General features: G+C 39.2%; 1 protein-coding gene across 2 annotated transcripts in view; it reads right to left on the bottom strand.

The window, feature by feature from the left end:
* Positions 1–18,007, bottom strand: part of ANKRD13C (ankyrin repeat domain 13C) — a 93,442-nt gene extending 75,435 nt beyond the window's left edge. The window contains exon 1 of one of the 2 annotated variants that reach the window (NM_001435024.1): positions 17,246–18,007. In NM_001435024.1, coding sequence (NP_001421953.1) covers positions 17,246–17,690 — 445 coding nt within the window. In that variant the 5' untranslated portion in view covers positions 17,691–18,007. Of the gene's footprint in view, positions 1–15,661 lie in introns of those variants that run through there. The other variant, NM_001098719.1, reaches the window with a different exon arrangement.
* Positions 18,008–26,781: the final 8,774 nt, after the last annotated feature.

Here is a 26,781-nt window from a genome sequence, read left to right as displayed (position 1 = left end):
CAGTCTTAACGATAGCAATAAAAGAAGGCAAGAAGAAGGGGTAACCTTGCTCTGGCACAAAATTGCTCCTGCCATCATTTTCCTGTATTAGAAACTTCTTTATCCTCTAATTCAGGAACATGACGTAAATAAAGTTTTACTGGGACCCAGCCACATGCTGATTGTTTATGAATTGTCTATGGCTATGCTCATGTAACAAATAGTATAGCCTGTGAAGCCTATAATATTTATTAATCTTGCTCTTTAATGAAATGTTTGTAGACCAATGCTCTAAATACTAAGGGTTTCATGTCAATTTATATTGCTTCCAGGATACAACACAGGTCATCCATCAATATAATTTCTATATGTAATCATACTACAACTGTTATTAAAAATTTCTCTCATAACCTAGTTTACTTGATTTGAGAGTCACCACTGTATCCTAATATAAAGTTAGAAAAGGAGTTCATCATTTCAGTTCAGTTGTTCAGTCGTGTCCGACTCTTTGCGACCCCATGAACTGCAGCACACCAGGCCTCCCTGTCCATCACCATTTCCCGGAGTTCACCCAAACTCACGTTCACTGACTCGGTGATGCCATCCAGCCATCTCATCCTCTGTTGTCCCCTTCTCCTCCTGCCCCCAATCCCTCCCAGCATCAGAGCCTTTCCAATGAGTCAACCTTTTCCACGAGGTGGACAAAGTATTGGAGTTTCAGCTTCAGCATCATTCCTTCCAAAGAACACCCACAACTGATCGCCTTTAGAATGGACTGGTTGGATCTCCTTGCAGTCCAAGGGACTCTCAAGAGTCTTCTCTAACATCACAATTCAAAAGCATAAATTCTTCAGTGCTCAGCTTTCTTCACAGTCCAACTCTCACATCCATACATGACCACAGGAAAAACCATAGCCTTGACTAGACGGACCTTTGTTGGCAAAGTAATGTCTCTGCTTTTCAATATGCTGTCTAGGTTGGTCATAACTTTCAAGGAATAAGCGTCTTTTAATTTCATGGCTGTAATCACTATCTGCAGTGATTATGGAGCCCCCAAAAATAAAGTCTGATACTGTTTCCACTGTTTCCCCATCTATTTCCCATGAAGTGATGGGACCGGATGCCATGATCTTCGTTTTCTCAATGTTGAGCTTTAAGCCAACTTTTTCACTGTCCTTTCACTTTCATCAAGAGGCTTTTCAATTCCTCTTCACTTTCTGCCATAAGGGTAATGTCATCTGCATATCTGAGGTTATTGATATTTCTCCTGGCAATCTTGATTCCAGCTTGTGCTTCTTCCAGCCCAGTGTTTCTCATGATGTACTCTGCATATAATTTAAATAAGCACGGTGACAATATACAGCCTTGATGTACTCCTTTTCCTATTTGGAACCAGTCTGTTGTTCCATGTCTAGTTCTAACTTGCTTCCTGACCTGCATACAGGTTTCACAAGAGGCAGATCAGGTGGTCTGGTATTCCCATCTCTTTCAGAACTTCCCACAGTTTATTGTGATACACACAGTCAAAGGCTTTGGCATAGTCAATAAAGCAGAAATAGATGTTTTTCTAGAACTCTCTTCTTTATTGATGATCCAGCGGATGTTGGCAATATGCTCTCTGGTTCCTCTGTCTTTTCTAAAACCAGCTTGAACATCTGGAAGTTCACAGTTCACGTACTGCTGAAGCCTGGCTTGGAGAATTTTGAGCATTACTTGACTAGCATGTGAGATGAGTGCAATTGTGTGGTAGTTTGAGCATTCTTTGGCATTGCCTTTCTTTGGGATTGGAATGAAAACTGACCTTTTCCAGTCCTGTGGCCACTGCTGAGTTTTCCAGTTAGGTCCATACCATTTCTGTCCTTTATCGAGCCTAGCTTTGCATGATGTTCCCTTGGTATCTCTAATTTTCTTGGTGAGATCTCTAGTCTTTCCCATTCTGTTGTTTTCCTCTATTTCTTTGCACTGATCGCTGAGGAAGGCTTTCTTCTCTCTCCTTGCTCTTCTTTGGAACTCTGCATTCAGATGGGAATATCTTTCCTTTTCTCCTTTGCTTTTCGCTTCTCTTCTTTTCACAGCTATTTGTAAGGCCTCCTCAGACAGCCACCTTGATTTTTTGCATTTCTTTTCCATGCGGATGGTCTTGATCCCTGTCTCCTGTACAATGTCACGAACCTCCAACCATAGTTCATCAGGCACTCTGTCTATCAGATCTAGTCCCTTAAATCTATTTCTCACTCCCACTGTATAATCATACGGGATTTGATTTAGGTCATACCTGAATGGTCTAGTGGTTTTACCTACTTTCTTCAATTTAAATCTGAATTTGGCAATAAGGAGTTCATGATCTGAGCCACAGTCAGCTCCCCATCTTGTTTTTGCTGACTGTATAAGAGCTTCTCCATCTTTGGCTGCAAATAATATAATCAATCTGATTTCTGTGTTGACCATCTGGTGATGTCCATGTGTAGAGTCTTCTCTTGTGTTGCAAGAGAGTGTTTGCTATGACCAGTGCGTTCTCTTGGCAAAACTCTATTAGCCTTTGCCCTGCTTTATTCTGTATTCCAAGGCCAAATTTGCCTGTTACTCCAGGTGTTTCTTGACTTCCTACTTTTGCATTCTAGTCCCCTATAATGAAAAGGACACCTTTTTTGGGTGTTAGTTCTAAAAGGTCTTGTAGGTCTTCATAGAACCATTCAACTTCAGCTTCCTCAGCATTACTGGTTGGGGCATAGACTTGGATTACTGTGACACTGAATGGTTTGCCTTGGAAACAAAGAGAGATCATTCTGTCGTTTTTGAGATTGCATCCAAGTACTGCATTTCAGACTCTTTTGTTGACCATGATGGCTACTCCATTTCTTCTAAGGGATTCCTGCCCATAGTAGTAGATACAATGGTCATCTGAGTTCATAGGTTCTGTTATTTCTTTAACATTTTACCCAGAAGCAAACTCCATTCATTTTCATTCAATAAATATTTACTGAGCATCACTATGCACTAGGCATATAGTACTAGACACTAGAGATTCAACCGCTAATAAGCCAGAAACTCTTGTCTTCATGGAGTTTATATTCATAAAAGGAAGAGAAATATAAAATTAAACAAAATAGAGTTTAAGTATTGAGAAAAACAAAAGGCTAAGACTGAAAATAATGAGAAGCATACTTTTTGGTATTTAAATTAGGAAAATCTCTCTAAAGAGATAAAGTTTAAAATGAGATCTAAAAGCTAAGTAAGAAATAAGAAATCAAAGAATGAGAAGAAATGCATTCTAGACAGAAGCCAGAAATAACCTAGCATATTCAAGAAGTGAAAGAAAACAAGTATGGCTAGACACAGAAAAAAAAGGAAAGATTGGTACAAGATTACATCAGGTAAATAAGAAAGGGTTCTTTAACTATGATTTTAAAAATATGAACTTATCTTGAAGTGGCGAAGTCATCAAAGGATCTTGAACAGGGACATGACATGATACAACTTACATTTTAAGATCACTTTTATTACCCCACAGAGAATGGAATTGAGGGGGACATAGGGAGACTAGTTGCAGATCTGGTACAGTATTCCAGGGAAAAGATAATAAAAATTGGTTGGTCTCAAAGTGGACCAGAGACAGAAAGTAGACTGATTCAAAATAACTTGCTAATTAGATATGTGTGGGTAAAAAGAGGAAGTGAGACAAATAAGGAAATCAGCCCTGAATATTCATTGGAAGGACTGATGTTGAAGCTGAAGCTCCAATATTCAGCCACCTGATGCAAAGAACTGACTCATTTGAAAAGACCCTGATGCTAGGAAAGATTGAGGGCAGGAGGAGAAGGGGACAACAGAGGATGAGATGGTTGGATGGCATCACCAACTCAATGGACATGAGTTTGAGCAAGCTCTGAGAGTTGGTGATGGACAGAGAAGACTGGCATGCTGCAGTCCATGGGGTCACAAAGAGTCAGACATGACTGAGCCACTGAACTTAACTGAGACAAAGAATGATCTCAATGATTGACACCTGAGAACTGGATATCTAATGATGTGATGGCGGGGGATGGGGGGAGTGCGGCAGGGGGAGGCAGAAAATGATAACTCCATTTTGGACAAATAAATTTTGAAATATCTCTAAGATTCTCAAGTGTGGATAATTATAATATCTGGAACTCCAAGGAGAAGTCTAGACTGGAGATATAAATTCAAAATTAAAAAAAGAGAAATACATTTAAATCAAACAAATAAATTTCTGAATATCTATTTTTGTCCTAATATTAGAAAAGGTAACAACAGTTCTCTTTCTTCACTTCTCTTTCAGGAGAAAAAAAAAAAGTTCTAATGTTCTAAATGGCAACAGAAATAAAACAAGGAACTGATAACACTAGTTGCTGCAAAGAGGATAACTGGGTGAATAAAGACAGGTGGGAGAGAAACTTTACTTTTACATCATATCCTTGTATATCTTTTTGCAGTTTTGTAGCATGTAAACATAGTAACTATTCAAAAACTTACACAAATTAAGAAGGACCCACCAGAGTCTAGCAGAGCACAAAGGTGAAGAAATCAAGGCATTTATGCACCTAAATAATTACTGTTTTCTTAAATCTTCCAAGAACATATAGATGAAAAGGTAAAAGCCTTAGTACCTACTGAAGTTACAAATGAAACTTCCTATTACAAGTCCAAAGTAATCACAATTTCAAAAGATTTATGAACTAGAAATGACTCTGAGTTCAACAATCCAGTCCCTCTCACTTCACAAGCAGGAACATGAGCAGAAATATATACTACCTACAATTAAGAATGCCATATGTTACACTATGATTTCAATAGCTTAAAATGCAAAATACTCATCATCAACGTCATTCTCTACCCAACACCACATGACCAAATGTATCATGAAACTAAGCGCTCAAGCACCCTAGTTTGAACCTTCATCTACTATCCCCTCAGTTATCTAAGTCCCCAACCTGCTGCTTAAGCTAATCTGTTAAACAAAGGATGCTAAAAATCTTAAAAATAACTGTTAGCTTTTCAAAATATACTTTTAAATCTGAAATTGGATGCCTTGGTTCTAACTTGGTAAACAAAACTGAACTCTGTTTTGCTAAATGATTAAAAAGCATTCCAGTAACATTAAGAACACTGCAGTGTTAAAAGTATGCAAATTATTAAACAAATGGCTGGCATTTATAGGGCATATATTAGTATAGGCCCAGCACTATGCTGTATATTTTAGATATCTTATTTAATTTGCTCCCTAACCCCATGAGACAAAGATTATTCCTATTTCACATGTCATAAGAAAAAGACATCTAATAACAGATAATTTCCTAAAATTACATATATAGGAATCATGACAGTCATGACTCTAAAATCAGTATTCTTTTTATCATACCAACAGATTTCAGACTTTCTGGTTTCAAGACCACATTAAATTGTTTAAAAATTTTCCTTACTAATTTTAAAATTACAATAAACTCATTACATGATAATATAATTTTTTTATGAAAAGCATAATTGCAATTTTCCAAAACAAATTAAAAAAAAATGATGAGTGGTACAATTTTAAATTCTTTAATTAAAAATTAAAGTAAATTAAATGTCTTACTTAATAGAAAACAGCTGGGTTTTTATAACTAAATCCAGATTCAGATGACATGCAATTAAAAGAAAAAAGAGGAGCATTTTAATAGCCTTTTCAAATAATTAGTTGTATTCTTCGATACAACACCAGAACTTATTAAGTGGTCATTTCTTAATGGACTGTTGCCATGTGAAATCTAAAACCATATCAATAATTATTTTGTTTTCTGGCACACCAAAATTCATTGGTTTCACTTGCACTTTGAATGAATCTTTACTGATGCATGATTCTGTAACATAACAGACTGATCAGTCTAAAAAATACTAGTTGACTGAGTCCTTCAGATCTTCCATATGTCAACACATTTCACTACATAAAATTTTTTAAATCATATTTAGTAATATTACCAATATGGCCAAAACAGTCTTTAAATACTAGGAAACTGTCAAGCTTAGAGTGACAAAGACAAGTGTTTTAAATTCTTTCATCTCAAATTGAACTTCTTCCATTGGTAGCAAAGACTACCAATTGTTTTCCTTGAGGTCCCAGGTTTACTTTTCCAATTTCCAGGAAATGCATCCCAAATATCCAAATTGGAATAACCATAATTTGTGTGTAAGTTGTTTTTTCAAATACAAATAGTGTTGCATGACAAAAGCAGCCAGTTTGGCTTACAACTCAAAATGCACAGATGTTTTCCCTTATTTTCTCTTCAGTATGTAGCAGAAAAGCATGCATAATCCACATAATGTCTCAAAGAATATAAAAAGCATGTACTCAAGATTAAGACTAAAAATTAACAATTTCTACAGCTTCAGCAAAGACACTGTGAAATTGGCTTCCCCACCTCTGCCCCACTTCAAGTACAGGCAGTGAATAATACAATGACTACTAGCAATTCAGTGCCTTAATTCATGCTAACATTCCAACAATTTTACCCACCACTGCTTTTGTACCATCAGTGAAAATGTCACTGCAGTGGGAAAAAAAGGCAAACAATGACTTTGTATTATTTCAAAAATAATTCTGACTTCATGTGCCCCCTAACCAGGGAACAAAACAGGAAATTATATGTTGGGACGATCCCCTGGAGAAGGGAATGGCAACCCACTCCAGTATTCTTCCCTGGAGAATCCCATGGACAGAGGAGCCTGGCATGGGGTCTCAATGAGTCAGAAACGACTGAGTGACTAACACAGACACACACAACCAACCACCAAAGCTCCAGCTTCTACAGATACTTTCAAGTCTCATCCAAGCAAGCAATAAAAAGGGAGAATCTTAGTACTTTCTCTCATGAATGGCAGTATAGGGAGGGGAGGTTAGGGTCTAGGAAGACATCAGGGATGAGAAAAATAAGAGCAGTTACTTAAAGAAAATTAGGGAGCTGTTTTCTAGAAGAAAAGAATTTCAGGCAGAGAATTGCAAATATAAAGAAAGGTACCATGTTCAAGGAATAGGAAGAAGGCAAGTATGACTGGAACAAGGCAGAGAGTGGTAGGAGATGGGAAATGAATGGTACTTTACTACTGAAATTCACACACGTATATTATATTCAAAATATCATCAACTCTTAACCAGCTCTACCTTCTCATTATTTCCAGTTACTCCATTTATTACAATGGCATGTTAAATTGATCCATGCCCATCCAAGTTTCTTTTCTGCTTCATATAGCAGCCAGAAAGAGCCTTTTAAAATCAGATCATGTTACCTGGCTGCTCAAAATCCTCAAATCACTTCCTATGTTGAGTGAAGTAAAAGCAATGAATGGTCTACAAAAAGTCCTGCATGCTTACATCCCCCACCCCCACATATCAAAATTTCCCATCTCCTACCACTCTCTGCCTTGTTCCAGTCATACTTGCCTTCTTCCTGTTCCTTGAACATGGTACCTTTCTTTATATTTGCAATTCTCTGCCTGAAATTCTTTTCTTCTAGAAAACAGCTCCCTAATTTTCTTTAAGTAACTGCTCCTATTTTTCTCATCCCTGATGTCTTCCCAGACCCTAACCTCCCCTCCCTATACTGCCAGCACTCTCTATCTTCACCCTGCTTTATTTTACTCTATAATATTTATTATGTTGTTGCTGTGTCAGTTGCTCAGTTGTGTCCAACTCTTTGCGACCCCATGGACTGTAACTCACCAGGCTCCTTTGTCCATGGAGTTCTCCAGGCAAGAATACTGGAGTGGGTAGCCCTTACCTTCTCCAGGGGATCTTCCGGACCCAGGAATTGATCCTGGGTCTCCTGCAATGCAGGCAGATTCTTTACCATCTGAGATACCAAAGAGTATTACCATATGTTTATTAGTTTGTTTACTATTTATCTTGCCCCATTAGAATGTAAGCTCCCTGAGAGCAGAGACTTTGTTCATTTTGTTCACTGCTCTAAGTAACCCCAGAACCTAAAACACTGTTTATCACATTATCAGGAGCTCAGTATATATATCAGTTAAATGAAGGAATGAATGAACCAAAAAAATGGCGGGGGGGCGGGGGAGGGTGGACTATAAAGAATCATTAGCAAGCAAGCTAAGTTGCTTCAGTCGTGTCCGACTCTTTGTGACCCTAAGGACCCACCGGGCTCCTCTGTCCATGAGATTCTCCAGGAAAGAATACTGGAGTGGGTTGCCATGCCCTCCTCCAGGGGATCTTCCCATGAAGAACCATCAGAATAGTGTTAAAATCTGTTTTTACTCTCCAAAAAAGCATTTTACCCAGCACAATGCAAGTCTCCACATGACTCTCTATGAAAGCCAATCAATGTTCAAAAGGATGAGCAACATAGCACTGGTGGCTTTATAGAATTCAGCACTATGTTGATTAAGAGAGGATGAATTAACAAACCTGACAGATATCTATACCCAAGAATCCAAATGCATTTTGTTGTTGTTGTTCATATACCTGGAAGGTATATGAAGTTATTGTAAACTGGAATATACCACTAACCTGAAATTGAATTTAACATGTATTTAGTTGGAGAAGACTCTTGAGAGTTCCTTGGACTGCAGGAGATCAACCAGTCCATTCTAAAGGAGATCAGTCCTGGGTGTTCTTTGGAAGGAATGATGCTGAAGCTGAAACTCCAATACTTTGGCCACCTCATGCGAAGAGTTGACTCAATGGAAAAGACTCTGATGCTGGGGGGGATTGGGGGCAGGAGGAAAAGGGGATGGCAGACGATGAGATGCCTGGATGGCATCACCAACTCGATGAACATGAGTTTGAGTGAATTCAGGGAGGCCTGTCATGCTGCGATTCATGGGGTTGCAAAGAGTCGGACACGACTGAACGACTGAACTGAACTGAGGTGCTTAACTTTATCTACTATTCCCTTCAGAAGGTTTATCTAATGAACTCTTTTTAAAGTATATTTATTCCTTCAGATTTTTCCTTCTTTTGGATCTCAACTAAAAGATAAGAAGTAGGAAAGACAGAAACAACTGAAAAATATATGCAGAAAAACAAAATCCAAATTAGAAACACCCCAAAACAAACAAAAGTGATGACAGTATACAACAGGTATGAACCGAGTTATACCAGTAGTAGACTAAAGATGACTTACAGGGGAGAGACAAATAAACCTAACCTTGTAGCAAACTGATAGGCAGTATAAATTCAAGTATAAAACCTCAAGTGAATGAAGCTCTATCTAAACCTCAAAAACTAGAGTGTCCTCTGCTGAAAGGTACATCATAGCAAATGTGAGAGCAAGGTATTTATATTAATTGCTACTACTATGATATGAGCCTTCAACATTATGTTCAAGTACAGTCTCCCATATAAGAAAATAATGCCCCAAGAGATAGATATTATATCTACTTATTTCAGCAGTTAAATAGTATAATTACATAAAATCCAGTTTGTAGAGAAGCATGGTCTCAAACTCAGATCTGATACATAAAAAATGCCTTCTAGTTTTGCAGACGGAGAAAGCAATGGCAACCCACTCCAGTACTCTTGCCTGGAAAATCCCATGGACGGAGGAGCCTGGTAGGCTGCAGTCCACGGGGTCGCGAAGGCACAACTGAGCGACTTCACTTTCACTTTTCATGCATTGGAGAAGGAAATGGCAACCCACTCCAGTGTTCTTGCCTGGACAATCCCAGGGACGGGGGAGCCTGCTGGGCTGCCGTCGATGGGGTAGCACAGAGTCGGACACGACTGAAGTGACAGCAGCAGCAGCAGCGGTCTTGCAGATAATCTTTGGGATATCAACAAGACTAACAGGCTCAAAAACAGATGAAACGCAACCAACCACAGAGTTAAACCTCACATATCCTGGTAACGAACAGCATTCATAATCTTTAAACAGTTAGAAAAGAGATATTTCTCTTTTTCCTACACTCATTTGACACGCTTCTGTCTTGCTCTAAAACTGACCTTCCATCTCTCTCCAGATAAAACAGATGACATATGAATATGAACAGGAATATATTCTCTGTCTGCTCAACCCCCAACCAATTTTTGAGAAACTATACTCATTTTCTAGAACACAAAGCATCCTGACAATTACCTTGTACTCTTTAGATTTCTATGACTTAAGAACGTCATTAACTTGGAACCAACATACTCAGTTCTCCAGTAAGTCCTTCCGAATTGTCCTGCCTCATTGATGATGCCCAGGACACATCATCATCAGTAACTGCTCATTTCTGCTTCGTTTTTTGCCAAGTTGGAAGGTCAGACCTTCCTACTTCTACCGTAGTTCAGTGAAAGTAGGTCTCCAGAAGATGTGCTCATATCCCAGTTTTAAGCAACAGTTCACATTCTACAATGCTAACGATGATGGCATTGGGATGCATAGTCATTTAACCCCAGGACAGTCCTATCTGGTCAGAGATACACACACAGGGAAGGTGAAAGGAGGACGGTCATATTTATATAATCATGAAGATTAATTAATCAACTCCACAGATCAGTGGAGTGACAGATTTCACAGCCAAATCAGCCTCATACCCAGTGTCAGTGCTGAAAACTTAAATGGATTATCTTGGGCTTCCAGAAACCACTTTTTTTAATCCGAGGAAAAATGAGGCATGTCTTCCAAAAAACAAAATTCAGAAAAGAGTACAAAACATGAGAACCAATACAAAACCACTAGTGTTCATTTAAAGATGTGCCTCTTGACTAAAATTGCTCACCTGAGACTTATGCAAAATTTCTCTTTATAGTCACCTCTTCTCAAACAAACAACATATTGTGCATCACCCCTCATGAATGTTAGGGACCAAAAACAGAATAGTATCAAAAGGAAGATCAATTTATATAGAATAAGTCAAAATAAACATATTGCATGGGCACCAAACAGATTATCCTATTGCCTCCATATTCAAGTATACATTTTTAAACTTTCTGAATGTAAGATATTTTAAAATTTCTGTCTGAAGAAATTTGCCAGCCACCAGACACAAGCTGACCGTTTCGTTATCACTTCACTGAGTCACTTGCATTGGTAGGAATAGTCTCAAAATGAATTTTATCTTGAATTTGAAATCTCTAATCACTCTGTAAAACAGCTTCAAGAAGATTACAACTCAGTAAAAAATGAAAATTAACTGTGTATAGAGAAAATGGCTTGTCCCATTCCACATAATGTAATTAAAGGCAGTACAAACTGCCAAATCTCTCAGAATAGATCAAAATTTTTCCATATCTAGCAAAGGATGGTTTAAGCAATTCATAGATCAAGGATATTCATCACTTTAGCACCTAAAAGCTTTTGACTAGTTTCCAAGATAAGGTGCTTAACTTCCAAAGATATTTAACTCAATTAAGGGGGAAAAAAAATACAAGTTTGGCAAATAGGAAATGCAGTCAAAATCAAGAAAGTCTTCTATAAACTTCACAATCATTCTCAGTTCTAAAGAAGAAATAAAAATCATTACCACCAACTGTAAAAAAACAAACAAACCCAGCACGTTAACATGATGCTTTCTTTAAATACCAATGGCAAAAAAAAAAGTCAGAAAAAATCTTTACACTCAATGTAAAAAAAAATATTTAAACTTTAATCCTATACTTAAAAAAAAAGTAGTATAAAGCTAAAGATACACTAATGACATACAGTTGAATCAATTTTTGTATGCTTAATGTATCTTTTTCCCCACTCAAACAAAACTGTTACTAAATATACCATGAGTCAAAATCATTGCCATTTCTGAACACAGTATATAGATATTATGATTGTTACTGTATTTAACTATATTTCAAGCAATACGTTTGGATCCAAATACAATATTCCCCAGTATAAATGATGGCTCAGAAAAAGCAATTCAAACTAAACTAACATTTTTCCAAAAAAAAAAAAAAAAAAAAAAAGCTCTATCCCTGCCCCTATTCAATTTGACAATAACTTATAAATACACACATAGACACACACACACACACACACACACACACACACACACACACCCCCAAAGAAAGTGTTTCATTCCAAGATCACTAAAACTGAAAGAGCTAATGAATAGTGAGCTATACAGTGACCAAATTAGGATCCAATAACGGGTGTCACTGTGGTAAATCTGCCTGTCAATACAGGAGAGGCAACAGATGCAGGTTCAATCCCTGGGTTGAAAAGATCCCCTGAAGTAGGAAATGACAACCCACTCAAGTATTCTTGCCTGGAAAATTCCATGGACAGAGGAACCTGGAGGGCTACAGTCCATGGGGTCATAAAAAGTCAGACACAGATGACCACGCACTATCTACTATCTGTAGAATTCAATACGCTTTCATGGTAGATAGAATAAAGGATCAAGACTAACAAGATAAATATTAATAAATGTCAAGTTCTGTTTTGAGGTTTAAAAAAAAGCACAAGAAGAGATTAGAATAGCAAGACAACCACTTGAGAATAAACATTTTTAAAAATCCACATATTATTTCACTGTATTATTTAATGTGTGCTCTTTAGTAATACACATTACTAAATGTGTATCACTTAGAGCAATAAATATAATCTCTTTGTCTTCATTTATGAGGCTACTATAACTTCAACACAAGGTTGGTTCTTTCCATCCTCAAAGGAAAGACTAAGCAACTAGAGTGTCACTAAAAGATGACTAAGATCTTCATTTACTTATTTAATACAGTTTTATAGTATTCACTATGTTTCAGGGACCATTCTTAGCACTTTGTAAATCATGTCCTATGAAGAATGGATACAGAAGTTAGGAATGTTTAACTTGAAGATAGGAAGGACATGATAGCTCTTGCTTGTCAAGTATCTAAAGGGCTATCATGTGGACAAGGCAGTGCATTTATCTGTGCCATTACATGAAAAAGAAAAATAACAAACAATAGTGAGAGATCTCGGCTGTACAGGAAATCTCTGAGAGCTGTTTAATAGCATTATCTTTCTATAGGTACTAAATGAGAAAATATATATCAAAGAACTTTGCCATAAAATGCCACATACACATTATTAAAACTGATTTCTTTGCAAATTAGTGGGTCCTGATTAACAGAAAATTTACAGAGGTTGATCATGGGCTTTGAAGCCCTTACTGTTAGTTCAGTTCCCCATTTTGGAACTTAATACTAGGTATGCAACTTTGGCAAAGTTTCCTTGTGCCTCAAGGCTTCAGTTTCCTCCTTTAAAACAAGAATAAAACTATCTGCTTTGCAGGGTTATTGTAAGAATTAAATGTGATAATGTATGTAAACACTTAGTATAGTGCTGACATGTTCAAGAAACTATGATCATGATCATCATCATCATTATATTTATGGAAGGAATGTCAAGTCAACATACAACTATGTCCTATGATGTGGTTTAATTGTATGGCTCTGCTATGCATCTGAATGAGTAGATGATTCTATGTATTTATCATGTTTTAACAATCCAAATATAATACATAGCTTGTTTTTGTTGGGCAACTTAAAATGCCTTTATCTTCTGTAATTTGAAAGGGAAAATATTCCAAAAAAAGTTAACGAAATATCCAGGTTAGTAAACTCTGAAGAGTAAAAGTAATGTAAACATAGTAGGGAAATTATGCAGCTATAAGCAAAAAGATTGAAGAAGTAGCATATTAAACAGAAATGGGCTTCCCAGGAGGCTCAGTGATAAAGAATCCACCTGTGGAGCAGGGAACACAGGTTTGATCCCTGGGTTGGAAAGATCCCCTGGAGAAGGAAATGGCAACACACTCTAATATTCTTGCCTGGAAAATCAAATGGACAGAGGAGCCTGGTGGGTTACAGTCCATGGGATCACAAAGAGTTGGACATGACTTAGCAACTAAACAAGAACAACGTTAAAAGCTACTCTTTCTAGGAGTCTTCACTGTAGGAGATGAGAATGTATCCATATATTGCAGAAAACAACAATTACAGTTTCCACCAGTTTATGAAACACTGGTTATAGTCATGAAAAATGTCAACAATGTCACTGTTGGTAGGAATGTAAATTGGTACAGCCATTTAGGAGAACCGTATGGAGGGTCCTTAAAAAAACTAGAGTTAACAGAGGATCCTTAAAAAAACTAGAGTTAACAGAGGATCCAACAATCCCACTCCTGGGCATATATCCAGAAAAGACAAAAACTCTAATTTGAAGATAAATGCACCCCAAAGTTCACAGCAGCATGATTTACAATAACAACGACATGGAAATAATTTAAATGTCCATGGATAGATAAATGAATAAAGAAGATGTGGTATATATAGACAATGGAATATTACTAAGCCATAAAAAAGACTGAAATAACGCCATTTGCAGCAACATAGATGACCCTAAAGATGATCAGTCTAAGTGAAGTAAGTCAGAGAAAGACAAGTATCTTAAGACAGCACTTATATGGGGAGTCTAAAAAAGTGATATGCACCTCCCTGGTGCTCCAGCAACTAAGAATCCACCTGTCAGTGCAGGGAACATGAACTCCATCCCTGGTCCAGGAAGATTCTACATTCCTCAGGGCAACTAAGCCTGTGTACCACAACTATTGATCCAGTGCTCTACAGCCTGTACTCCATAACAAAAGAAGCCACTACAATGAGAAGCCTAGGCACAGCAATGAAGACCTGAAGTGAAGTCATTCAGTCGTGTCCGACTGTTTGCGACCCCATGGACTGTAGCCTACCAGGCTCCATCCATGAGATTTTCCAGGCAAGAATACTGGAGTGGGTTGCCATTTCCTTCTCCAGAGGATCTTCCCAACCCAGGGATCCAACCTGGGTCTCCCGCATTGCAGGCAGATGCTTTACCGACTGAGCCACCAGGGAAGTCCATAACGAAGACCTAGTGCAGCCAAAAATTAATGAATTCAAATAAATAAAAAGTGATACAAATGAACTTACTGACAAAACAGAAATAGACTCACAGACATTAAAAAAAGGTATGATTACCGAAGGGGAAGGGGGGGGTGGCAAAAAGTGGGATAAACAGATGCACACTACTACATATGAAAGAGATAACAAGGACCTACTGTATAGCACTTTCCCCTGATGCTGGGAAAGACTGAAGGCAGGAGAAGGGGACGACAGAGGATAAGATGGTTGGATGGCATCACGAACTCTATGGACATGAGTTCAAGCAAGCTCCACAAGTTGGTGATGGACAGAGAAGCCTGGCGTGCTACAGTCCACAGGGTCGCAAAGAGTTGGACATGACTGAACTAAACTGAACTAAACTGAACTGTATAGCACAGAGAACTATATTCAATATCTTGTAATAATCTAAAACAGGAAAAGAATCTGAAAAAAATCTAAAATACGTGTGCGTATATATATATAAAACTGAATCGCTCTGCTGTACACCTGAAATACTGTAAGTCAACTATACTTCAATTAAAAAAAAAATCAACAAAGTAAGGGCAGCTAAGTACAATGCAAGCATTTAGTGTATCAAAATGATTTTTAAAGAGAATTCCAGTAGACTATGGAAAAGAGTTTAAAGGTATTTAGGATTCTAATTACTTTGAGCAGAATTTGTACTTTAACAAACCAGCTCTCATCTGCTAGATGACAGACATGCAAGCTCAATAGTCCTGCAATTCAGTACCTTCTGTGATCAATCAAAAAAAATCAGCTCTAACATCATACTATCATACTTAGTCAGTCATAGTCACCTCTCGCTTCTTTCAAAGGGAATCATTCCTCAAAAAGTTTCAACTTTTTTCAGGTATATTTCAATGTAATGCAACCCTTAAATGGCAATATTTTAAATGCAATGGCCATAAGATAAACCTTTTATACAGCTACTATGAAGATCAAATCTGAAAAACATTCTAAACATTCAAAGCTACACTAGATCTCCCACTAAAAACCATTTCCCAAAGGGTTAAAATATAATTACTATCAACAAACAATATGATGCTGTTGCAACAATAGTAAAGTAATTAAATAAACTTAAGAATGAAAACCTGGGTGCAACTTTTAGGAACATTTTGGGGGGGCTTATTTTTAATAAATGACAGTAATATTACAATATTGTAAATTCAGAATACAAATGCAGTTGTCAGAGAATTATACAAACAGTGGAAATCTTACTCTTTTTTTTTAACATCAGTTTTTGCCCTAATTGTAGATAAGAAGCCTAGAGTCCAATGGAATTAAGAAAGCTTATTCAACAGGCATGTATTTCATTAATGTGTTATACTATTTTGAGCATAGAATTGAGTGTGTTCTAATTGAATGTATACAATTCTCATGTTCAGTTAAAAGCGAACTATTAACAATATTTGCCAAGTACCCAGTTTAAAATGGCCTATTTATTAAATGCTGAAAATATCAGTGTTTGCAATTAGCTTTATTTTACTGTGGCTTAAATCACAGTAAAATAAAGTCAATCATATTATGACAGTCAACTGATAATCACATTATCACAGTCAACTCAATCACATTATGTTTTTAGAAGAAACCGAAAAAAATCAGCTAATAAGTTAAAGCAAACAATAGAAATACAGTCCTTGAATAACAAATGACACTACATGTTGTCATGTAGGATATGAGGAAGTTACTATGAAAAATCATAGTACTATTTCTCATCACAGGTCATCAAGTAATGTTTTAATTACTATCAGCAATTATCTATGTGAAATAAGTATAAAACTCTAAGCTTTGCTTCAGCAAAATCTTAGCCCCTTGGAAGTCACTACTTGCTCTAGGTATCAAATGCCAACAAATTGGTACTGTTGCTTTCAGAAATCAAAACACTTGCAAAAGTGTAAACACTTTGTATCAAACTAAGCTTCCTAAAAGCAGAAGGAAAAAGAAACAGACAGCCTGATGGCGTGTAGAACTCATAACCAGTTGCAGCCAGGTTGGGTTCTGTACCTGGACAATAAAGGGAGGTGGACAATTTATATGTTCAAAATTCAAGATCCCAAGGGTGGAGAGGGGGCAGAAAAAGAAGATACAATTCAACAAACAAGGATGACGACCAGGCTTGATGAGAGGCAGTCTAAAATTTCTTATTGTCAAGAATCAACTAAAGCCCCGACTCAAAGATATAACAGCTTCTAATAGTTTGAAGAAGGCAAGGAAGAAACATTCCTTTGCACCCACAAGAACCAATCCCCAGACCACTGGCATGCTATTACATGATTTATGGGCATTTGGCTCGGATGATGGGCAAAGGAGAGGAAAGAAGAGTCCGATAGAAGCCTAGGATGTATAGAAACCTAGGATTTGAGAGGCCTGAGTAGGTGCAGGCTCTGGGAAGGAAAGGTGGACGGGGCGAGGACTCCTCACCGTGATTATCTTTCTGCCCGATATTGTGCGTGCGGATGAGAGAGGACAGTCTCCTCACATCCCCCTTGAAGACGCACTCGTGGACCGGGTAGTGTGCAGGGCAACCGCCTCCACCTGCGACGACAGCAATGGGGCTGGTGCCCGCTAACAGCGCCGGGGACTGGGAGATGGGAGTCGCGGAGGAATTGTGCAGCGGCAGGGCCGGGGGGCCGGGGGGATTGGAGGAGGCCGGGGCTGTCTTCAGCTGTAGCCGGTGGTGATGGTTACTGAAGATCTTATGGCAGGCTCTACCGCTCTTGCCGCTGCCGCCTGTGCCAAGCCTGCCTCCTGTAAAGGTGCCGCCGAGGGCAGCCGCCGCTTCCTCATCCCCAGGCTCCAGCAGGTCCCCCTCTTCTTTGCTGGGCTTGTGGTCCCTCCGCAATGAGCGGATCTTCTCCCCGGTCATCGCCGCCACGGGCAGAGAGGGAATCCAGGAGGCTCACCGCTGGCGACGAAGCTGGCGCTGCGGCGGCACAAGGCGATTAGAGCGGTGGCCAGGATACTCCAGCGCAGCATGAACTCCCAGAGCGCCCCCGAGCCCGGGACAAACGCATCTCCCGAAGGAAGAAGAGTCGGCTCTCGCCTAGGCACGAAGGGACGCGCGTTCGCTTGGGGGAGCTACAGCTCAAGGGCCCACGACACTAGGATTCCCGTCCCCACCGTCGCAGCCGCCGCCACTGCCTCAATCTGAAAAACAGGGCACGGCCATCTTCCCCTAGCTTCTCTCGCGAGAACTCCCCCGGGAGGGAGGAGAGAGGAAACACCGCGATAAGTGAGCTGCCTGCCCCCACCCTCGCACGTTCTACTCCCAGAGTTGCGGGACGCTGGCACCTAGTAGGCAGCGGGTTTCCGCCCCCGAGCTGGAGTCTCTGAACTAAAAGAGGAGATCCAGCATTCCCGATGGCTGCGCTTTTTGTGGGAAGTCTGAAACCTGAGCCTGTGTTTGAAATATTCGATGCACCTTATAAACAGTGACTTAAACCCTGCGACCTCCAGGCTTCCCGGAGATGAGTGCAGACTGACACCCACGCACACAGGATATGATGTCACTGAAATGCACAAGACACTCATTCAACAAGCATTTGTTAAGCATCTACTTCGTGCCATACATTGTGTTAGTGTGTGTATGTGTCATTAGAGGAGGAAAAATAGTCAAGCACGTGAGCACAAGATACAACTGCGAATGAAGTGGATGCAAAGAGTTGGGATGAACGAAAAAAAAAAAAGAGCCAAATTTTAGTGCTGAAGTGTCAAATCCCAAAAGTTTAGAAACTGACCTTGGAATCAGGCTATTCAGCAGACAAAGAGGGTAGGTCACTCAAATATTCTGTGGTTAGGTTAGGATTTCCCTTCTTGGTGGGAAGTTCCATTACTTACAAGGTTGTAACCAACTTTCTATCAAAAGTGAAAATTAGGGGAGAAGGAAGGGTGGGAAGTCAGGTAGGAAAATGCCCTAGATCTCCTGGTGTGGTGCTTCCCTTGCCTAGGGCTCAACGCCATAACAGGCTCTGCATAAATGGATGGATGGCCCTACCTTAAAAGAAAAAGTTCTCATTGTGTGGTCCTCCATTTATAACACAAAGCAGAGTAGTATTTTTATATTTAAATGTAAAAACAAAAAAAATTATATATATGGGTGTGCAGATAAATGTGTGTTTTCTCTTTAGGGAGAAAAAGCCATTCTGGTTACCGGGAACCCAAATTTGAGACTAAGCAGTCTGGTTTGGAGAAGGCAATGGCACCCCACTCCAGCACTCTTGCCTGGAAAATCCCATGGACGGAGGAGCCTGGTGGGCCGCAGTCCATGGGGTCGCTAAGAGTTGGACAAGACTCAGCGACTTCACTTTCACTTTTCACTTTCATGCATTTAAGAAGGAAATGGCAACCCACTCCAGTGTTCTTGCCTGGAGAATCCCAGGGACGGGGGAGCCTCGTGGGCTGCCGTCTATGGGGTCACAGAGTCAGACACGACTGAAGCGACTTAGCAGCAGTAGCAGTAGCAGCAAATATTTGTTGGATGAATGAATTTCGGGCAAGCGTCAGAGTTAAAGCATGAGGAGTGCAACTTGATGGCAAACAATACTAGTGTAATTGAAATATCACTGGACTAATTCATGGCCAACCTTGACCTAGTGTCAAATTCTAAGGGACATAAATCTCACTTTAACAAAATAACTAAAGCTGTGGGGAACTGGAGGGGAGAGGAGTTAGCAATGTCCTAAAGATCTTACTTTGTTTATCTCTCCAAGGTCCTATTTACTCTGACAGCTGCTTCTTTCAAGTGTCTTCTTTCTTAAACCAACTTTATCACTACCTCCATAACACCCCCAACCCCCACCAAAAGTAACTCCTACATAATACATTATGTAAAACACAAGAATCAAAATTATATAAGATAATATCCATCTAGTCAAGGCTATGGTTTTTCCAGTAGTCATGTATGGATGTGAGATTTGGACTATAAAGAAAGCTGAGCACAGAAGAATTGATGCTTTTAAACTGTGGTGTTGGAGAAGACTTGAGAGTACCCTGGACTGAAGGGAGATCCAATCAGTCTTTCCTAAAGGAAATCAATCCTGAATATTCATTGGAAAGACTGATGTTGAAGCTGAAACTCCAATACTTTGGCCACCTGATTTGAAGAGCTGATTCATTTGAAAAGATCCTGATGCTGGAAAAGACTGAAGGCAGGAGAAGAAGGGGATGACAGAGGATGAGATGGTGGGATGGCATCACCGACTCAATGGACATTGAGTTTGAGTAAACTCCGGGAGTTGGTGATGGACAGGGAGGCTTGGTGTGCTGCAGTCCATGGGGTCGCAAAGAGTCAGACACGACTGAGCGACTGAACTGAACTGAACTGATAGAAGAAGAAGTTATTAATTCTTATCTGGAGGAAATTAAAGTTGCATGATCAGAAAACCTATCTGGAGGAGGTAATGTCAAGACCGGGTTTTAAAGAATGTATAGGAGTTCCCCAACTGGGCAAGAGGAAAAAATATTATAGGTAATAATAAAAGTTACAATAATATAATAGCTATCAGTTATTGGAGCTTAACATGTTAGGCATTGTTCCAAACAAGTTCTGTAACTATTTTATTTAATCCCCACAACAATTCTATGAGGTACTTTCTGTCCCTATTTTACAGATGAGACAACTGAGGCACAGGAAGTGATGATTTAAATGCTGAATAGAGATAAAGAGAATAGTATGGGTAAATATAGATAGAATGATATTTGAGAATCACTGGAGCATAATATGTCAGGAAAAGTGGTAAATGACTAGAAAGGAAAGGAAAGCTGAGACTTGATTACAAGGAGCAATGAAACTTGGACTATATATGCTAGGCAGTAGAGAGTTTTCAAAGGATTTCAAATACATTAAAGTCAGAATCACTTAACACTATAATGTACAATCAACCAGTATCCCAAAGATAGGAGATTTTACCAATTTTTCCAGCTTAATCTCCTCCCACTATGCCAAAGTGATTCTTCACTCTAACCAAAGCAACTTGTTGACAGTCCTTATCTGCTCTTATGCCTCCATGCCTTTGAATATGCTCTTCCACATATCCTGAATTCATTTCTATTTCACTTACCAAAATACCTTATTCAATCTGTAAAGAATTAGTTCAAATTATATCTCTTCTTCGCATAAGGTTTTTTGTTTTTGTTTTTTAACTTAGCATAGAATTCAGGGGTCCAGGAAATTATATTGAATGAAACCACTACATAAAATTCAGCACATCCTTCTTTTATGAATGTCTGCCACAAACCACAACAGTACTAGAGGTACCTGTGCCTTTGCAACCAAAAGAAACCAGAAATATTTTTGTATCACATTACAGCTGCTGCAGATAATTCAAAATATCATTTACATTCATCACTACCTCAAAACTAGGTTAATATTTATGCCCACTGATAATCTTTGTTCTTCCGTGAGTTAAGAAGCACATATATTACTATATCATACATTTAAAAAAATATTTTGATAGATATTTCATTACTCTAAATTTCCTTCTTAATCCAAAGTATTTTTACACACTTAAAAACATTGTTCTGAAAATGGGTGCCTAGGCTTCACCATACTGCCAAAGGGGTCCAGGGCACAAACAGAAGTTGGTAACTCCTTCTTCAGTTCAGTTTAGTTCAGTCACTCAGTCGTGTCTGACTCTTTGCCACCCCATGAATTGCAGCATGTCAGGCCTCCCTGTCCATCACCATCTACTGGAGTTCACTCAAACTCATGTCCGTCGAGTCAGTGATACCATCCAGCTATCTCATCCTCTGTTGTCCCCTTTTCCTCCTGCCCCCAATCCCTCCCAGCATCAGAGTCTTTTCCAATGAGTCAACTCTTTGCATGAGGTGGCCAAAGTACTGGAGTTTCAGCTTTAGCATCATTCCTTCCACAGAACATCCAGGGTTCATCTTTAGAATGGACTGGTTGGATCTCCTTGTTCCTAATGATACCTACCCTTTCCTCTCCTCTCCTCTCTAACACCACACCACTCTGAATAGCTGTCCCTACTTTGCTTTATTTCTTATTTCCCATTTTAACTTTGCATGCCTCCTTGATATTCTTGCCCACCTCTTCAACTAATCCTTTGACCTTTCTCAGTACTGAAACTGTTTATCACTCTTGTATACACAGTGCATGACAGACAATGAAATATTGAATGCTTAATATTAATAATGAACAGTTGTTGAATCAATCAGCCAGAGCATAAAACCCCAAAGTATATAAAATGTACCAAGAGAACTAAGTAATGAGAGGCTAAGTAAACATTAAATAATCTCAACCTGACTTCACTTCTGCTGCTGCTGCTGCTGCTAAGTCGCTTCAGTCGTGTCTGACTCTGTGCGACCCCATAGACGGCAGCCCACCAGGCTCCTCCGTCCCTGGGATTCTCCAGGCAAGAACACTGGAGTGGGTTGCCATTTTCTTGACTACTAGTTTCTTGGATTCTTATGTAAGGCCCAAGAGTAAATAAATATCAATTTTTTTTAACCAAATAACAGTAAATTCAACTGAAACGGTCTTAAAGGGATTTACTGATTTGCTAGGTCTTCAAGAGGTGCCCTTCCAAATTGCATGTCAGTTTCTCTGTGACTCAGGGCACCTTCTCCCTGTTAGGACCATCCTCAAAAGGCCAGCTTCCTCAAGGACCCAAGATGGCTGTCAGCAGTAACACTGGCCTCCTGCCTCCTCCTTCCAGTCTGGAAGGAGGGCCCAGGACCACACAACTGTGGTGCTCTGCATTCATTAGATGACCCTGTCCAGTCTTCCTGTCCGGAAGAGTGTTGATTGGCTCAGGCCTGTATACCCCGAACAAAGCCCTGTGGCTAATGAGATTACCCTGGTCAATTTTGCCCAATCAGATTTCATCTCTTAACAGAGTGGGGGTGGGGGGCTGGGCAAGCATTCCAACCAGCAAAACTATTTAATAATGAGAATGAGTTAGGAAAGGTGACTGGGGAGACAAATGCAAGCTCAATCTGGAGAAGTACTACATCCAAGGACTTAAAGTGGGATTTTCCCATTGGCGGAGTCGTGTGTGTGTGTGTGTGTGTGTGTGTGTGTGTGTGTGTGTGTAGGGCGGGGAGTTATTGGCTTGTTATCACAGTGTCAAGACTGAATGTGATGAAATATATTGATTATCAATTATAGCAATAAATAATGAGTAAATAACTTCACCATCAAACAACAGATTTACATTTTATTCAAATGTCAGAGAGATAGCATTTGACCCAACAACTCTACTATTATATAACTTAAGTATTGATTAAACTAGATTTACTCTAGTTTTACAGACTAGCACTTCTTAATTTCCCTCACGGTATGGCTAAGAATCTAGATGATAACCAATTTGCTTTGACTAGAAGGAGGAAGTACCTTCTTACAATTAGATGTCCCAACTTTTTCTAATGAAAATTTTATTAAACAGCTTATTGTTCACCAACACCCAACAACAACTGGATATTTAAGTGTGGTTCTAAGGTGAACCACACTTTTATTTCTGAATTTTAGGGGGAAATTATTTATCTGTATTAGCTTTAGACAAATATCTAATCTCCATCCTGGTATCTTTATTTAATAAAAGCAATACTATCAGAGTATGAATATAGAATATACTGTATAAAATAACAAAACCTCACTGCTATATTTTATTAACACTTCAACAAACCTAAAATTAAGATTGATCATTACAACTCTTATGCAATCCTCTTTACATTGTATACTAATATGTTTCTAATGTAAACATTAGAGCAAGTTTAGTCTACATCTTTTTTTTCTTCTCTCGAGGTTTGTATTTTCTACTTCCACAATAACCTAGAATATGATTTCCTACACTCCTTGTTGGTTTACCTAGGCCTAGGAGAATTTTGCTTGGATAGACGATATAGCTGCCTAGCTCTTGAGGTTATTGTCTTGATCAGCCCCAACAACACTCCAAACAGTGCACTCACAATGAAAATAACAAACCTTGTAAATCAATACCTTCACACATTTTACATCCATCCCTTTCAGTCTCAGTATTTTTATTTCCTCTAAATTTGCCCACTCCTTTTCTCAGAGACGGTGCTGAGCACTTTAATTCCTTCTACTATTTATGGTCAGGGATTATCAGTGATTTAGTCAGATTTCTTTTAGAAATCAGAAATCTTAGTAATCAGAAAAAAATAAGAGAGGCAAGGGTTGCCAGGGAAACCAGAGCCAATAGCTGTGGAAGTTCCTGAAGAAAGCAAATCCTCTGAGACAGGTAAAACACACAGAATTTTTATTGAGGGAGGAGGGGCAGGGAGGAAAGATGCCAAGACCTTAATGAGAGGACAAGTCAATATGAAATGAAATGGAGAAGATAAAGTGCAACATATGTAAACATATTATTTTTAGATCATCAATGTGGGCTCGGAACAAGAGATAGAACAAGGGTATCGATAGGAATTTTAGTAAAAGAAGTTCAGTTCAGTTCAGTGGCTCAGTCGTGTCCAACTCTTTGCGACCCCATGAACCGCAGCATGCCAGGCCTCCCTGTCCATCACCAACTCCCAGAGTCCACCCAAACCCATGTCCATTGAGTTGGTGATGCCATCCAACCATCTCATCCTCTGTCGTCCCCATCTCCTTCTGCCCCCAATCCCTCCCAGCATCAGAGTCTTTTCCAATGAGTCAACTCTTCCCATGAGGTGGCCAAAGTATTAGACTTTCAGCTTTAGCATCATTCCTTCCAAAGAACACCCAGGACTGATCTCCTTTAGAATGGACTGGTTGGATCTCCTTGCAGTCCAAGGGACTCTCAAGAGTCTTCTCCAATACCACAGTTCAAAAGCATCAATTCTTTGGCGCTCAGCTTTCTTCACAGTTCAACTCTCACATCCATACATGACCACTGGAAAAACCATAGCCTTGACTAGACGGGACTTTGTTGGCAAAGTAATGTCTCTGCTTTTCAGTATGCTATCTAGGTTGGTCATAACTTTCCTTCCAAGGAGTAAGCGTCTTTTAATTCCATGGCTGCGGTCACAATCTGCAGTGATTTTGGAGCCCAGAAAAATAAAGTCTGACACTGTTTCCACTGTTTCTCTATTTCCCATGAAGTGATGGGACCGGATGCCATAATCTTAGTTTTCTGAATGTTGAGCTTTAAGCCAACTTTTTCACTCTCCTCTTTCACTTTCATCAAGAGGCTTTTTAATTCCTCTTCATTTTCTGCCATCAGGGTGGTGTCATCTGCATATCTGAGGTGATTGATATTTCTCCGGGCAATCTTGATTCCAGCTTGTGCTTCTTCCAGCCCAGCATTTCTCATGATGTACTCTGCATATAAGGTAAATAAGCAGGGTGACAATATACAGCCTTGATGTACTCCTTTTCCTATTTGAAACCAGTCTGTTGTTCCATGTCCAGTTCTAACTGTTGCTTCCTGACCTGCATATAGGTTTCTCAAGAGGCAGGTCAGGTGGTCTGGTATTCCCATCTCTTTCAGAATTTCCCACAGTTTATTGTGATCCACACAGTCAAAGGCTTTGGCATAGTCAATAAAGCAGAAATAGATGTTTTGCTGGAATTCACTTGCTTTTTCCATGATCCAGCGGATGTTGGCGATTTGATTTCTGGTTCCTCTACCTTTTCTAAAACCAGCTTGAACATATCTGAGGTTATTGATATTTCTCCTGGCAATCTTGAATCCAGTTTGTGTTTCCTCCAGCCCAGCGTTTCTCATGATGTACTCTGCATAGAAGTTAAATAAGCAGGGTGATAATATACAGCCTTGACGTACTCCTTTCCTATTTGGAAACAGTCTATTATTCCATGCCCAGTTCTAACTAACTGTTGCTTCCTGACCTCCATACAGGTTTCTCAAGAGGCAGGTCACGTGGTCTGATATTCCCATCTCTTTCAGAATTTTCCACAGTTTATTGTGATCCACACAGTCAAATGCTTTGGCATAGTCAAAAAAAAAAAAAAACAGAAATAGATGTTTTTCTAGAACTCTCTCACTTTCTCAATGATCCAACAGATGTTGGCAATTTGATCTCTGCTTCCTCTGCCTTTTCTAAATCCACCTTGAACATCTGGAAGTTCACTGTTCACGTATTGCTGAAGGCTGGCTTGGAGAATTTTGAGCATCAGTTTACAAGCGTGTGAGATGAGTGCAATGTGCGGTAATTTGAACATTCTTTGACATATCCTTTTTTGGGGATTGGAATGAAAACTGAGCTTTTCCGGTCTTGTGGCCAGTGTTGAGTTTTCCAAATTTGCTGGCATATTGAGTACAGCACTTTCACAGCATCATCTTTCAGGATATGAAATAGCTCAACTGGAATTCCATCCTCCACTAGCTTTGTTCATAGTGCATCTTCCTAAGACCCATTTGACTTCATATTCCAGGATGTCTGGCTCTAGGTGAGTGATCACACCATCGTGGTTATCTGGGTCATGAAGATCTTTTTTATATGGTTCTTCTGTGTATTCTTCTCACCTTTTCTTAATATCTTCTGCTTCTGTTAGGGCCATACCATTTCTGTCCTTTATTGAGCCCATCTTTGCATGAAATGTTTCCTTGTTATCTCTAATTTTCTTGAAGAGATCTCTAGTCTTTCCCATTCTATTGTTTTCCTCTATTTCTTTGCATTGATCACTGAGGAAGGCTTTCTTATCTCTCCTTGCTCTTCTTTGGAACTCTGTATTCAAATGGGTATATCTTTCCTTTTCTCCTTTGCTTTTCACTTCCCTTCTTTTCACAGCTATTTGTAGGGCCTCCTCAGACAACCATTTTGCTTTTTTGCATTTCTTTTTCTTGGGGATGGTCTTGATTCTTGTCTCCTGTACAATGTCACGAACCTCCATCCATAGTTCATCAGGCACTCAGATATAGTCCCTTAAATCTATTTCTCACTTCCACTGTATAGTCATAAGGGATTTTATTTAGGTCATACCTGACTGGTCTAGTGGTTTTCTCCACTTTCTTCGTGTACACAATATGTGTATATGT

Source organism: Bos taurus, chromosome 3, assembly GCF_002263795.3.
Source record: "Bos taurus isolate L1 Dominette 01449 registration number 42190680 breed Hereford chromosome 3, ARS-UCD2.0, whole genome shotgun sequence".
Classification (NCBI taxonomy): Eukaryota; Metazoa; Chordata; class Mammalia; order Artiodactyla; family Bovidae; genus Bos; species Bos taurus.
The sequence above is the reverse complement of the archived record's forward strand: the minus strand, read 5'-3'. Positions and strand labels throughout refer to the sequence as shown.